The sequence below is a fragment of the Nothobranchius furzeri genome, chromosome 12, assembly GCF_043380555.1.
Source record: "Nothobranchius furzeri strain GRZ-AD chromosome 12, NfurGRZ-RIMD1, whole genome shotgun sequence".
NCBI lineage: Eukaryota > Metazoa > Chordata > Actinopteri > Cyprinodontiformes > Nothobranchiidae > Nothobranchius > Nothobranchius furzeri.
Genome location: NC_091752.1, coordinates 73,186,327 through 73,202,884, shown reverse-complemented (window position 1 = coordinate 73,202,884; position 16,558 = coordinate 73,186,327). Strand labels below are relative to the sequence as shown.

At 41.5% G+C, this 16,558-nt stretch overlaps 1 protein-coding gene across 6 annotated transcripts in view; it reads right to left on the bottom strand.

Moving 5' to 3' along the window:
- LOC129157228 (zinc finger protein 234-like) overlaps positions 1–16,558 on the bottom strand; it is a 159,285-nt gene that overhangs the window by 61,681 nt on the left and 81,046 nt on the right. For all 6 annotated transcript variants that reach the window (XR_011515839.1, XM_070543093.1, XM_070543095.1 and 3 more), the window contains 2 exons: positions 16,132–16,244; positions 15,964–16,045 (listed from right to left, as the gene is read on the bottom strand). Coding sequence is in view for 3 of the 6 variants with exons in the window: in XM_070543093.1 (XP_070399194.1) it covers positions 15,964–16,006 (43 nt within the window). In the remaining 3 variants the exon portion in view is untranslated. Of the gene's footprint in view, positions 1–15,963; positions 16,046–16,131; positions 16,245–16,558 lie in introns of those variants that run through there.

The following is a 16,558-nucleotide window of genomic DNA, read 5'->3' as shown; positions in this document are numbered from 1 at the left end:
GAGTCAGTTGAGGTGGTTTGGGCATCTGGTCAGGATGCCTCCTGGACGCCTCCCTGGGGAGGTGTTTCGGGCATGTCCTGCCGGCAGGAGGCCCCCGGGTCGACCCAGGACACGTTGGAGAGGTTACATCTCCAATCTGGTCCGGGAACGCCTTGGGGTCCTGCCGGAGGAGCTGGTGGAGGTGGCCGGGGAGAGGACGGTCTGGAGCTCCCTAGTTGGGATGCTGCCCCCGCGACCCGGACCCGGATAAGCGGAGGAAGATGTCGACGACGAGGAGGGACGCTTTTTGTTGATAAAATGTTTGTTTTGTCAAATATGATTTGGTGTACTGCTCCCCCTTTTTTTTTGCACTCACATACCTGTGTTAGCCCTCCCAGGATCCCAGACCTGGTTGAGGTTGTAACAGAAGAACTTGTTTTATGCATTGTATGTAAATAAACTCAAGTTTGGAGGAAGACATTGGCTGTGTCTCAATTCAGGGTCTGCATCCTTCGAAGGACCCAGCCTGCTCGGCCGACGTGGGCTGGGTCCTCCGTCAGCCGGGTAGACCGGATGTTAACGGCTGTGAATTTGGACAGGCCTAGCCTTCATGAATTCTCGCCTCTCCCTCGGCGAACGTTCCGTCGCCTAGCAACCGTGGAACCGCTGAGCAGAAGGGAGAAGGAACTTTAAACGATGGAGCTCGAAGTTTTATTTAGATCTTTAATAATTTCCTTGACTGTTGGAGAGCTAATTCGGAGAAAATACTTTCGACTGAGCCTGAGCAAAGATGTGATAATAGTTTTTAATACTTTCTAAGGGTCTTAATTTGACCAAAACCGATTTATCACCTTTTAAGACTTTTCAGACCCAGCGGGATACCCTCTAGTAAACAATTCTCATTTGTAAACCAAAATTAAATTCAAGAGTTTAATGCAGAACTGATTTTATTTAGATATTTCTTTTATATGTACATGTTTAATCTTTATTAACCATTTTTTTCTAGCAAAGTAAAAACCTGTCAAAGTTCTCCCTTCTCTCCTGTGCCCTCTGCTGCTCTGCCTCCATCTGCAGCCTCATGTCCTCCCAGATCAGCTCCAGAAGCTGGTCATCGCTGGCACCTTCCCCTGGATGCCCATTTTCTCCAGAATAGTCTTAACAAACATGTAAGAAAAAAAAACAGATGAGAAAAGAGGACAACGGGTTATTCCTTTCATGTTTTCGCAGAAAAAAATAAACTCAAACGAGTTTTTAAAATATGAGATGTTGTTATTGTACCTCCATGCCACAGCCGCCGAATACTTTGCTCCAGTGATCATGTGGTCCATCTCCGCCCTAAGCTTAATAAATTCCCTGGTTTTCTCTTGTACCTAAAATACAAACTCCTATTAAAATCAGGGGGGAAACGTAGCGGGAGAAGTACGACACCGAGCGGCCGAACATACGAGCCGAGACCGCAATACAAGCACTTTCACTGTAACATTTCTAACTAAAATAACGTTCATGTATCACCAAAAGTCCTTAACCTAACAGTTTTCAAGTTTATACTGACATTTATATGCGCAATCCTCTCCAACAGCTCCCGCTTCACTGTCCACCGTTTTTCTGCCGGCCGGCCCGCAAGGCAACTTGGGAAATGCTACCCATTGAAGGATACACCGGACCCATCCTTCATTCAGGCGAAAAGAAGGCCGCATTCGTCGACCGCATTTGAAGGAGTCTTCGAATTGGGACAGGCCTAGTCGCGGCGCTGTGACGTGACCGGCCGACGAATCCGGCCGACGTAGGATGCAGACCCTGAATTGAGACACAGCCATTGTCTCAGCCCATTGTTTGATCTAGCGTGATCACTCTCCGTACCTAAAATAATAACGTGGGGCTCTAGGTTCACACTTGTACCAAATTAATATATAGTCAATTTGCTTTCTTTCGCTGAATTTCTACTTTGTTCTTGATGGTCGCACGTGTAGCATCATGAATGGCCTCATTTTGTGGGGCAAAGTTCACTCTTTCCAGCTGGGTCACAGCTGGGTCGAGCTGTAACTTCCATCCACAGATTAAACCACCAGGAGCCGATTAGTCTACAATAACACCGTCTTCAATCTGACTGTTTATCTGTTTGCTGTTCCATCACGAGATGAAGGACCTTCAACTCTAATCAAATAATTTAATAAACTCTTTTATTATAAGGTTTACTATAATCATCATAAATGATCATCATGGTTCATTATAAATGTATTTTTAACTAATGAAATGACTTATTATTCTTTGGTTAATATTAATTATTATTTATGATAATCAGTAATGTGTGTTCAGTAACCAGAAGGTCTTTTGCACGTGTTTACACCTCATGCAGGACTCACTTCAAGGTAACTGCCTCACATGTCTTCCATAGTCATGCTTCCTGTGTCTGAGAGGGCGTGTTCTGAGGTTTTGTTAAAACCAAAGCTCCACAGCTTAAGTTCAGTTCTTGAACCAAGCTGATACTTCTTCGTGGCAACGAGAATATCCCAGAGGAGAAGGGTCGGCCGCCTGACTCCTCACTAAGCGTTCTGTCACGCCGATAGAATAGCTCTGAATAAACACACCTATAACCAGCTGACACTACGAGATTCCTTAAGAATCTGCCCGGATGCAAAGCCACATCTACCTGTGCACCTCACGGCAACTCTAGGACCAGAGAAAGTCAGTACCCTTGGTCATCTGCCGGACCTGAGTACCCCCGAGGCTGACAACATCCTCCAGACCTCCAGATCCACACAGAGGGTCGTCTGAACGGTGAGGTAGAACACAGATTGCGTCCGATGTTGTTCTCTCTAAGAAACCATCAGCTAGCTGCAAAACCAACGTTTCACCCAGAACGCGTTCTCCCTCTGAAAGAAAGCTTCTGAGATTTCATTCACGCATCCAAACCTCATCATTCCACTTAGTTTTCCATCCAGACACAGGGGTTGCTTTAATAACAAGTTTTAATATCAAAATTGTTGTTCAAATTTGTCATTTATAAATTGTTATTCATAAATTGTCTATTTTAAGTTGTCAGATTTGAAATTGTTAGTAATAAATTCTTAAATTTTTAAACCTGACTCTACTTTGAATGAAACACAGAATGGTGTGCATTTTCAGTTATTGAATCAGCAAAGAACCTTATTAAGTCTTCTGTTTAATAAATAAACTTTTGCTATTAATTTAAACAACTTAAATTAAATATTAATCCGTAGATTAAATATAAACCAAGCTTGTTGGTGTATGAACTTCTATCGATTATATTAATATCCTAGATGTTTATATATGATAGAAGCTTCATAAGTTAACTTGTTTGTCTTTCTCAGAATCTAACAAAGCTGATAGCAACAGCGTTAGTTCTAGTATGTAGATTAACCCTACACACGTGTGAACCATGTGCACAAACACATTCAGTGCAAACACACACGTGCACACATGCAGTTAAAGAGCAAGTCACCCCCAAATCACTTTTATTTTTGCTGATAAACTATATAAAGGAGTGTCTAATCATGCTACAGACACGTGTAGTCAATAATTTGGCAGTTCAGTGCATCTTGGTTAAAATTCAAATATTCTGCCTAAAACTGTCAGTGTTGCGACGTCGTCAGGGAAAAATTCTGCACTGTATTTGAATTTAAATCTGCCACCGCTATTGGCTAAGAGGTATGCTATGATGTCATCTGGTATATTGTGATGTCATAATTCCATTGTGAGCCTGTGTGTGTGTGTGTATTTGTTGGCGGCTCCTTCCTCTCGGTCTGCCAAGCAACAGCATTTGTTGCATTTTTCAAACATGAAGTGGGAGTGAAGTAAGTTTCTTGTAGGGGGTGACTTGCTCTTTAAATGTCTTAAATTAAATTGTGTGCATTAATCTTATAGTACAAGCAGTAGAGTTGTTATCATCTGTAATATGTTTTAATGGTGGGCTGGTTTGATTAATATGTGTGATAGGCTGGCCGATCAACTGGTTGAGACACCAACCAGTCCTGCTACATCTACATACAAACAGTCCAAAGAACTGGGTGTGAGCGTAGCCTCTGTGTGGCCCTCCACATACGGCCCCTTGAACACCCAGATGGTCTGTTACACATACGTTTCTGGTTCTGATCAAGCGGCCAAGCAGTCAACAATATTTACATACAAACAGTCCCAAGTCAATATATACGTCTGTGGTACCAAGAACTGGGTGTGAGTGTAGCCTCTTTGTGGTCCCCACAACATGATGAACACGAGCTTTAAAAACTCTGGACATCTCCTGTGATTTAGATTCATCATATATTTCCCCCAGTTTCAGCTGAGTGTCTCATTTAGTAACAAAACATGATTGTGAACTCTCTCTCAAGTCAAGTTTATTATATAGCCCATTTCATACACAAAACGGTAGCCCAATGTGCTTCACATAGTTAAAACAATCACAAGTGAAATGAAATAGTTAAAATGTCACATCATGTTGTGTAAAATAAAATCAAAGAATATTGACAAAGAACATAGCACACAAACATAAAAGTATATTAAGTACAATTATTGGCAGCGCTTTCTTTTACAGTCCTCTATTTACTTAGTACTTACATGGTAATTACTTAGTTAGTGAATTGTTTCTGAATTCTTAAACTGTTATTACCATGTAACTCAGGTTCAATTCTAGTTTTTATTTTTATTAATCATTCCTAGTATATACTGCTTTACACAGTAACTACACCAGGGTTTCCCTTACACAGGCGTAGCCATGGAGGGCCGCCACGGCTGAAATCCCACCGCCACGCCTACAAGATCCCAAGTTTTGATTTTTTTTTTTTAGCTGTTTCCCGAGGAAGCAGCGGGAACTACTATGTTGTTGCTTGTGATCACAGCCGGCAGGCAGCAAGGAGGAGCAGGCAGGGCAGGGTGAAGTTACAGCATAAAGGTAGCAGTGGATATAATGCTTTTTGGTTTACATGTTTCAATAGCATTAAGATAAATGAGCGTTGACGATCTTGACAGGGTTTCCTCTCCCCACCAGGCTAAGCATCACTTATTCATGTAAAATTTATTTATTTTTTCATGTCTGACTTTAACCGCATCTAATACTGTATTATGGCGTGAGCGCAACAGCGACAACTTAAGATCGATGTGTGAGCAGCCTGAGAGGTCGGGTGTTTCATCTGAACCCTTAAAGCCTCCAGCAGTCTAAGCTGCACTATTGACGTGTTAGCGCGCGGCGCTAATAACTTAGCGACGTGACATGTCTCGGAGAAAGCGTAAAAACACGTTGAACGCTTCTTCTAAAGCGGGAAAAAAACACCTCTTCTTAAGCAGAGCACGACGTCGCTTCAGCTCGTTCACGGCCGAGCCGGACTAAGCTCGATAACATTGACCCAGCACAGCCACTGGGTCGTTGGAGCTGCCCCGTGACTGCCTGATGGAAAACCAGCGGGTTTCATCAGGCTCGTCAAGTTTGTTTTTGCTGGGGACCCCCTGTATTTTACCGCTCCCTCCTGCAGTCTTCCCCAATTAACATTTAAAATGATTCTGTAAATTCCGTGTATATATAGAAAAAATCTCTGCCTCTGCCAGCTGCAGTAAATGTAGTTTCCAAATAATAAATAAGAGGTGCATTCATCTGTGTATCTCCTTTGATCCGCATTAGTGATATTCTCAGCACCAGAACAGTGAAGCAAAGAAACAGATTCCTGAGTTTGTTATAGTTTTATTTATTAGGTGCATCTAACCTGTTCTATTTTTCTCTGAAATGAGATCAAATCAGTGCTTCTATGGGTTGTCTCCACTCTGCACTAGAAAGTTTTACTTTATTTAGAGACGTGCGGAGAAAAAAACCTACAAGATGCAGAAAAAAGGATAAACCTCCAACCTTCATATTGTCAGCAATAAACGCAGCAAAACTTAACTTTCATGACCAAAAAAAAAAAACCCCCATAAAAATTATTCAGTACATCAGGAGAGCAGGAACAAGTCTTATTTCTGATTTTACATTTTTTACTTCAATTCAAACTATTTAGACTTTTGTGTTTTCATCACATTTAGCTTGTATTTTATTTAAAATATCATCAGCTTTACAGGTTAGCTGTTCCTGTGCGCTTAAAAAGTTACTGTAAATCCTCTAATACAGGCCCGGGCCTGTATTTGACTCAAGCACATCAAGCTCCAGGCCTTTATTGGAAGGAGGGCCAGAATTGGAGGCAGGCCTCTATTTCTATTTGAGCAAAATGAACTAATGGTTCACTGGAGTTTTTGACAATTAAAATTGCGCCCACATTTTCAAAGTTAAACACATTTCTTTTAACAACGGTAGTTTCTGCTTCAGCCCTCTCCCCCCTCCCCCTGCGCAGCGGCCGCAAACTCACTGATGCGCCTGCAGCTTCTCGGAGTTCCTGCTGCTCTAAACATTAAAATAATTATTTCATTTTCTGTTCCACACTTCTGATTACCTTCAATGGTGTCTGTTTGTTGCAACCAGGTACAAAAACTAACTTGTTTTTATTTAACTATTTTTCTGTCCTGCCTGTTTATTATCTTCCTGCATCTCCTCTCAATCCTAAAGAGAAACTGCTACCTGGGTTCATATATATTCACCTTATGAGTTACCTTTGAACTGCAGTTCTAAAAGATCTACCGACCGCAAAAACAGCGGAGTGCTCCCTGCTTGGCGGCCGCATCAGTGATCGGTGCGTCACCGGAGGACAAGGTGATGCGCCCGGCTCCACAGCAGCGAAACACATCAGGCACAAATAAAAGACAGAAAACATTAAAGGAAATGAACCAACATGAACGATCGCGTGTCAGTACTGACGCTCTGGCACAGCGCGTATATACTGATGTACTGAAATACAGAGAAATCAACTTGTGAGTACAATGCATGTTAATATAGTAAGTATAGCATGTTTAACATAAGCACATTCACACATGGAACATATCAATGTAAATAAATCATATGGCAGTAACTCTGCTGTACTTCATTGTGTAAAAGTAGCCCACGGGCCAAAAAAGGTTGGAGACGCCTTCAATAGATCGTTCAGCCCTAGTGGATGCTTAGATGATTGTTTTAAGTTTTCTTTCAGCTAAACCTTCATCCACAGAGCTCACAAGCAAAAGGCTTCTGTCCTTTATGGACTCTTTTGTGACCGTTTAAACTGATCTTTTGGGTAAATCTTTTCCACCGAACTCACAGGCGAAAAGCCAGTGTGGACTCTCATGTGACTGTTTAAATGTGTCTTTTGGCTAAATCTTTTTACACAGAGCTCACAAGCAAAAGGCTTCTGTCCAGTGTGGACTCTCATGTGTCTGTTTAAAGTTGACTTGAAGCTAAATTTCTTTCCACAGAACTCACAAGGAAAGGGCTTCTCTCCAGTGTGGACTCTCATGTGACTGTTTAAACTTCCCTTTTCACTAAATCTATTACCACACAGCTCACAGGCGAAAGGCTTCTCTCCAGTGTGGACTCTCATGTGACTGTTTAAATTTATCTTTTGGCTAAATCTTTTTACACAGAGCTCACAAGCAAAAGGCTTCTCTCCAGTGTGGACTCTCATGTGACTGTTTAAATGTGTCTTTCGGCTAAATCTATGTCCACAGAGCTCACAAGCAAAAGGCATCTGTCCTGTGTGGACTCTCAAGTGACTGTTTAAAGTTGACTTTAAGCTAAATTTCTTTCCACAGAGCTCACAAGGAAAGGGCTCATCTCCAGTGTGGACTCTCATGTGACTGTTTAAATGTGTCTTTTGGCTAAATCTTTTTACACAGAGCTCACAAGCAAAAGGCTTCTCTCCAGTGTGGACTCTCATGTGTTTGTTTAAATCTGTCTTTTGGCTAAATCTTTTTACACAGAGCTCACAAGCAAAAGGCTTCTGTCCAGCGTGGACTCTCATGTGACTGTTTAAAGTTGACTTTAAGCTAAATTTCTTTCCACAAAGCTCACAAGGAAAGGGCTTCTCTCCAGTGTGGACTCTCATGTGTGTGTTTAAACTTCCCTTTTCACTAAATCTATTACCACAGAGCTCACAAGCAAAAGGCTTCTCTCCAGTGTGGACTCTCATGTGACTGTTTAAATTTGTCTTTCGGCTAAATCTTTGTCCACAGAGCTCACAAGCAAAAGGCTTCTGTCCAGCGTGGACTCTCATGTGAATGTTTAAAGTTGACTTTAAGCTAAATTTCTTTCCACAGAGCTCACAAGGAAAGGGCTTTTCTCCTGTGTGGACTCTCATGTGTGTGGTTAAGTTTGTCTTTTGGCTAAATCTTGTTCCACAGAGCTCACAGACAAAAGATTTCTCTCCTGTGTGGACTCTCATGTGACTGTTTAAAGTTGACTTTCGGTTAAATCTTTGTCCACAGAGCTCACAAGCAAAAGGCATCTGTCCTGTGTGGACTCTCATGTGTGTGTTTAAAGTTGACTTTAAGCTAAATTTCTTTCCACAGAGCTCACAAGGAAAGGGCTTCAGTCCTGTGTGGACTCTCATGTGGTTGTTTAAATTAGTCTTTTGGTGAAACATTTGTCCACAGTGCTCACAGGCAAAATGTTTCTGCTTTGTCTGGACTCTCGTGTGTTTGTTTAAATGTGTTTTTTGGCTAAAGGATTGAAGCCTGGCAGCATCAGTCTCCTTATTCAAATGGATATGCTCTCCCTCCATACTAGACCAGAGTTTCTCCTGTTCCTCCTTTTTGTGGAGAAAATCTAGGTGCTGGTGGTTGACACGAGCACTCTGTTCTTCTGAAGCTTCTTATTGTTGAAAATCTGTAGGAAACACAGAAACATATTATGTGAATTACAGACAGCTGTAACTGTGTTTTCACACATATAACAGCTGTATTATTTCTTTAAACTGACAGTAGAATGAAATGTATTTACAACTGGAAACTGAACTTTGAGACTCTATAAATCATATGAGCCTTGACCCTCAGGCTTCACTTTAATTTTCATACAAGAGTCATTAGAGGACAAAAACGTCCGCTTGTAAAAGTGGCTATAAAAAATGTATACATTAATGTTTTTTTTTTTTTTTACTTTTTTTTTCATAGATCTGTTGAACAACTTCAGCCCTGCTCAAACATATAAAAAAATTCAATCATTTTGAAGATTTTAACCCCTGAAATTCCAGTTTGAATACTCAAAATTCATTGATGTAATTTATGAAGAAAAAAAAAAGAAAAAAAAAAAAAACCAGCACCGAGTTATTTTCTAAAAAAACAGGTAACAAAACCTCTTAGGTGTGTTCTTGCTGTGTCTTTCTAAATCCATTCTTTCGTTCTTTTTTAAACACAGAAACAGTTTTGTTTACCTGTTTGTAGCTACAGTTTCGCCGACAGCTGCCGGCGAAACTGTAGCTACAAACAGGTAAACAAAACTGTTTCTGTGTTTTAAAAAGAGCGACAGCATGGAATTAGCCTTGGATATGTCAAGAGTCTAGCAAAATATCACATTTTATGCTTTTTTAGTTTTTGTGTAGCAGCAGATTAAAAATTTACCACCCTCTTGTGCCTGTTATGGACAAAAACGTCCCATTGACTTCAATGACATCACAGAAAGCATGATATTTGTTGCAGATGATACAGGATCAAGAACTGTGGTTTGCATTAAAGTCAATGGGACGTTTTTGTCCTCTAATGGCTCGAGTGTATAGTACATTTTAAATGTGTTGCTATGTAAAAACTATACATGCAAAAAATTCTAAAGTTTAGATATTTCATAACATAATCAAGACTGATTTGTACTAAACACCCCAGGCAAAAAAAAAAAAAGTCTTTTCTAGAAAATAACTCAGTTTTAGTGTTTTTTTCATGAATCGGGGTGATGTGGGTGTGTTTGGAGGACTTGGTCAGAAGCCGAGCACAGGCGTTCTGAACCACCTGTAGACGGTTCAGGGAGGTTCTGCTCAGACACGTGAAAAGAGAGTTACAGTAGTCTAAGCGTGAGGAGATGAAGGTGTGGAGAACTGTCTCAAGTTCAGAGCGGGACAGAATGGGACTCAGCTGTAAGGGAAAAATGAGGTTCTTACATTTTAATTAATGAGCCGTAAGGCGTGGGATTCCATAGGAAATATGAAATCCGCCTCATGGATCGGGGTTGGTTAAACCAGAAGATCGGGTCTTTTTAATGCAGAGATCATGTAACCGTTATGTATTCACTCAGAGACAACAGAATAGAACGAGTCACGTTTAAAAGTTAAGAAATGTTATTACTAACAATTAAACTAGGCTTATTTAAGAACTAAGTGTATAGTGCGACTAAAAATGGATGAGGCGGTGAATGGATGACGTGTCATGTAAATCAGAACCCGCAAATCTGAAGAAGCGATTAGTTCTGACGGGAACTGAAGATGTTGGTTTGGAATAAGCTGGGATTCGTTTCAGAACTGCATGAGACACCATTAAGCCGCGCCTACCTACCTGGTGGAAGTCCTCTGTGAGATCAGGAATGCCGAGGTCCACCCGGACCCTCTCTGGACACCGAGCTGGTAGCAGAGCTGCGGTTCCGACCAGACCCGTCTCGAGATACTGCTGTTGAGGGTATGCCCTCGTGAGAAATTGCTGCAGTAATTTTCTCCAACAGACTGTGCTAAATTGCCCTGAAAAGCATATTAAACACCAGCGCCAGCTGACACTTCATTTCCCATGATGCTTTGCACACGGAAGCAATGTGATGACGTCACCTCCGAATACCAGAAACACGTTCTGCGCATGTGCGGGAGCTCATGGACAGTTTTCCCGCCAGCTCCAAAGCTATAAATTACAACGACACGACATCGTTCTTTGTCTTTCGTTCAGTCAACTGACTTGAAGAGATTCTGCTGCGATCGCTCTGGTCAACGCGAGCACGCGGGAGGTCTAAGTGTTGAAGTGGAGCTCACGGAACCGCTGAAAAGCCAAGCCACACAAACCCACCAGGTCTGCTTTCCTGGTGCTGATCTCCAGCCAATGTATGAGGAAACGTTCCTTGCTACGATCCAGTTTGTGTGAGGACAGAACCTGGCTGGAAAACAGCGGAGGTCCATCAAACCGACGGAGAACGCTGGAAAACAGCGGAGGTCCATCAAACCGACGGAGAACGGCGATTAAAACAACGGAGAACCGTCAAATCAAACAGTGAGGGACGCCTCGCTGTTCTGGTGATAAGAGTTCTTCCTCTTCTCTCTCTCTATCTTCTCCCGTTTCCTTTATAGACTAAAATAAGCAGTCAACCGCGTGATTTGCTTCAAAATAGGAGATGGGTTTTCTCTTTTTCGTACCCAAATACGCCCGTCGGGAGTATTCCAAGAGTACACCATTCATTGGTCATTGTTTAATATCTTAAAATGGTTTCTGCTGTGGCCAAGCTGTTAACCTATCAGATAGTAATTTATGATTTATCTTTGGTGAAGCTTCATGACCATTTTGAAATGTTTTGAGTGATTTGAGGTTAAGTTACTTCTGAGTCTAAGTGCTTTGGAAGTTAAAGTGCAAGTTGCCACCCACACTTATACACACAACTTCAGCCAGACAAAGGGGTCAGACATCTTGAATTCAAGACTCCATTTTGAATCCATATACGAACACACACACACACACACTCACACACACACACACACACACACACACACACACACACACACTCACACACACGCACACACCTTGAACACCATTTTGAATACACACACATCTTCAATTATATCAGATTGTTTTACATTATTATTCCATTGTTTAATTAAATGTTATTCAATTCAGTTTTGCCTCAAGCGACTTTTTTTGTGTTGACTGAAAATCACTGCTCCTAAAACGGATGCCCACAACTTCAGACAGATTGATACGAGTTTGGATTCAATTAATTTTCCCTTTCTAATCAGAATGGGTGGTGCCCCTTAGATATCTAAGAATATCTTAATTGATTAATAAATCGGTAAATATTCCCATATTTACAGAATTTATTGAAGAATCCAAAAGTAAGTAAAGCTTATAAATTATTCGTTCACCTTATAACCCCAACACTGCCGGCACACGACTCTTGTCTTGGCGTCTGTTCAGACCCAGCCTGGGTCAGTGGAGCTCTTATTCTGAAAGGAGCTGTTGTCGTTGCTTGTTGTTATAGCGACTGGATTTTCTCAGCTTGTCGTGGTTCTTTCGGTTGAAGAGTTAAAGTTCAGGATTGGCCACTCCGTCACTTTGCTCTGGAACGCTTTGAACTGCATTAGAGCTGACGTGGCATCTGTTTTATACCTCGGATGTTTTGGTTTATTGTTGAATGAAAATTACCAAACACCGTCAGAAGCACGCCTCCGTCAGATCTGTAAGATTCTGATTGGATCAGTGAAAAAATGTGTCAAGTCCTTTTAACACTACGTGAAATGGGTCCTGTTGAACCATTTAAAGTTACATTACTTCATTTCTAAGATCATAATAAAATAATTAATATTTTAATTTCACAGGTCGGTCACATCTTGTTATATCGACTAACACTTTGATGGATTAGCTTTATTAAAATAGAGTTCTTTGATTAATCAAAAGGAAAGAATTCATTCTTCTTTCTTCTGTCTTCATGCTGGAATGTAAACAGTTTAGAAACGACTGTATGACCTTCAGGCTGTTTCAGACACACTGACACTGTGTCAAAAGGAAACAGCTGTTAGGGTAGAAATGGCTCCTTCATCACGTTACACAGCTTAGCAACGTTCCTGAGATGGAAGAAGGAAGAGCCAACAAGAGAACTGGCATGAGAATCCAGGGTGACAGCTGGGTCAAAGGTCACGCCAAGATTCCTGACAGAGGGTTTGGTGTGAGAAGCAAGCTGACCAAGAGAGTCTCTGACTTTGGGAACCAGCTTCTCTGGGGCACAGATGAAGATCTCAGTCTTATCTTCATTCAGCTGTAGAAAGCTCCCACCATCCAGGTTTTAATGGAGTCTAAGCAGGAGAGTAACAGCTGCAGCGTAGACATCTCATGGGGCTTAAAGGAGATGTACAGTTGGATGTCATCCGTGTGAAGACGCTAGGAGACTCCTTTAAATGAGCTCAGCAGGTGCTGTAAAGGAAGCAGATAGAGCAGGGCCGTGCAGAGACCTTTGAAGGGGCGGGTGCTCAAAGTTAAAAAGGGGCACATATACAGGGTTTTCCTGTATTCAAATTTGCGTGGCGGCCGCCTCCAGCTATTTTTGTGCCGCCCCAGCCTGATTTCACTCTGCCCCCAGCTATATGGATGTTACTGTAACTGCAGTTGCAGCGTTGCGCCACTACAGGGCGCTGTACCAGCAGCGGTGCACCGAAAAAAGCTAAAACCGCTGCAGAAAAAGATCAAAATTTGCTTTTATCGCTAGTTGGTACATACCTATGGTTGGTGCTATTAACGTCCTGATTTTCCCCCAGCTCTTCCATATCGGAGCAGGGCTGTAACTGTCTGTGCGTGTCTGTCTATTTTTAAACGTAGCACGGGTGAAACATCTTTGAATTACTATTTTCCCCAGAACTTTGTTGAACAAAAGTAAGTTACGTGTAAGAAAATGCTTTTTACTGGCGCACAGTGTGGTCATCTGGATGCAGTGGAGGAAAATAAAGGAACCAACAAAGGCACAAAGGCAGAACCGGTCCAAACTTTGGGATCAAAAGTGCAGCTACACGCAGATTAGCTAATGCTAAAGCTAACAGGTAGCAGTCTCGCGATCAAGTGGCGCACAGAAAAATATATGATGATGATGATCGTAAAACTATGAAAGACTAAACTCTACAAGCGGATGAAAAGTCCCCACCATCCTGTTTATTCTGCATCCTGCAGCACTACGGATCAGAACCGCTGCAGATACGGGTCACATTACATCTAAAAGACTACGGCAAGCCATTGTGGTATATAATTCACAAACGCTTCTATCTTTGAACATAATTTGAACTGGATTATTGCTAACCCGTACATAATAGACATGCCACCTTTACATTGTTAGCAGCAGAAATTAAATGTTATTACCATTTCCAACACAAGTGCATGTTAATGAAATGCATTATATTTTACTGCATATATTTATGTGTTATTATGACTAAGATGAGTGTTATTAATACAAACCTAAAATGTTACTGAAATGTAGGTCAAATATATAAAAATATTTTAACTATAAATATCAGATGGGAAAAAGGAACTAAACACCAATCTGATGCATATTATTGAGCCTTTCATAATAAGAGTCTGTTATTTCAGCCTGATCATTTTGTTGTTTTATTTCATATTTTTTAGCAGCAAACCAGTTTTGTTTCACTTGAAACGTTGTCAAATGGAATATTCTATTAATCGCCAGAAGCTTAGATTAGAACACTTAACGAAAACATATTTAGCCTTTAAAAAAGTGAGGCAGTTGAATGCACAGAGTACGCATGTGCTGGCGCACGGTCAGGATGGTACCACCTCTGCCTCAGTCTGAGCCAGGAACAACCCTGATATAGAGCAAAGTTTTTAAACAGATTCATGATCCAACAAGTTAAAAAGTTCAGATAATGAGACCCTTGGTTTCAAACAACATAATGTAAACTAGGAAAATATGTCATTAATTACGGTAACGTTATTTCATAAACAGTTGTTTTAGTTTTTAAAGCTGACTTATGTTAAAACCACATTTTTGCCCCTGATCTGAATCCAAGTTGTTTGATTTTTGATTATCTTCCAATACCGAGTCCTGTTCTGATACCAGGTGGTGATGCAATGCATTAACAAAGAAGAAAATGGAGAAAGTCCCATAGTCATCATCACATACTGATCTCATTGGAGGGGAGTGGTGAGAAGCAGCAGTGGCTGGGCTCAGGAACTATTTGGTGGTTTTACCCCCAATCCAACCCCTTAAAGCTGAGTGTCAAGCAGGGAGGCAATGGGACCCATTTTTAAAGTCTTTGGTATGACCCGACCGAGAATGGAACCTGATCTCACAGTCCCAGGGAGGACAGTACCACAAGGCCATTGAGCTGGTCCCATATTGTCCTTCTGTCTGTATTTGTATTCCAAATGGACTAAAGACAGCTCATGTAAGAGGTGGTAAAATAAAATAAGTCAAATAAATGCAACCATAGGAAGTTATCCAGTGTGATCCACAGCTATGCTAGCTGTAGATCTTTTCCTGTCTGTAGGAAGTTCCTGATCCAATTCCATGATGTCACTCTGAGTTTGCCTGTGTGCAGCTCCGACGTTGGATGTGTGTGTACAGAGGAAGTGAGTTGAGAGGAGCAGCATGTTGGCGTACTGACTGTGTGATTCGGCTGCAGCCCAGATTGGACAAATCTAGCAATAACTGGAGTTCTGTGTGTAAACTGGCCTGAATATGAAAATAGAAAACAAGAAACACAAGAAAAAGTTGTAAACGACAGCTTTACTTTAGAAACTATATAGAAACGTCAGACAACTGCTAAACAGTGAATCAAAAACAGATGTGTAGAAAAACAACTCTTGCTCAGAGTGCTCTTAAAGCTGCAGTTTGACTTGCTCTCATGTTTCCATAAGACCACCACCCACTCCACTAGGACATTAAATTCACTGAGCTGCATGCTGACTTAGCGACTGCTCTCTGGAGTCACATGTGGAGGCTGTAGTAAGCATTTTGTTTTTGTCTTTAGCGCTGCAGACCATTTATTGCAGCACGGATATACTGAATAGTTTCACAACTTTTAAATCAAAAAGATAATCAGTCCATCGCCATTCTCCTTCCCGGCACCTCCGTTCTGCTGACTCCAACCTCCTTTCCCCTTTCAGAACAAAACATGGCACCATGGGGGATCGAGCCTTTGCAGCCGCTGCCCCACACTTTGGAACTCTCTCCCACTAAACATCAGGAACGCCGTCTCTCTTTCTACTTTTAAGTCACTGCTTAAAACCCACTTCTTTAAATTGGCCTTCTCTTAAGATCAACCCAGCATCCCCCAGTCTGTTTACTATGTTTCATGTTGTTTTATTATGTGTTTATTGCATTTTTTGTGAAGCCTGACTGACCTAAAAAGCGCTAGACAAGTTTAATGTATTATTATTATTATTATTATTATTATTATCACTTACAACCGCAGAAGGCAAAGTGTGTCCCCACTCCCTGTTCAGCCATTTTCCTGCACCAGATCTGGCGTTTACAGATGTTTCACACCTGTGTGAATAACACAGCTGTCTAAGAGAAAAACCACTTCTCCAACTCATTTACTTATTTACATATCTGAAAGGTGGCAGCCCTACCTGTGTCCATGCTGTCCAGGTCCAGGTGGTGAAGAACACACGATGAATCAGTCCCAGCTGATGGATGATCCTGAAGTGGTAGCAGGTTTTCTTTAGCCGTGTTTAGCTAACAGCTGCAATAGAAACAAAGCAGGAGAGCTGATTAAGATGCTGCTTCAGAACAACGCAGGAGATTAAAGATCCAACGCTTTGGTTCTGATCAGCTGAGGACAGATCCAGTCTGGAAAAGAGGACCTTTGCTCACCAGAGTTCTCTTCTATTCTTCCAGCTACAGACTAAATAGAAGATGGATGCTCTACAAAAATACTAACAACGGTTTCTCCTGTTTAGTTCTGTCTGGTGGCTCACTAAATCCAGCATGTGCGCGCGCCTGTTCTAGGGATCTCTTTGTTAAAACTATTTAACGGTAATAAAATAGTTTGTTGAT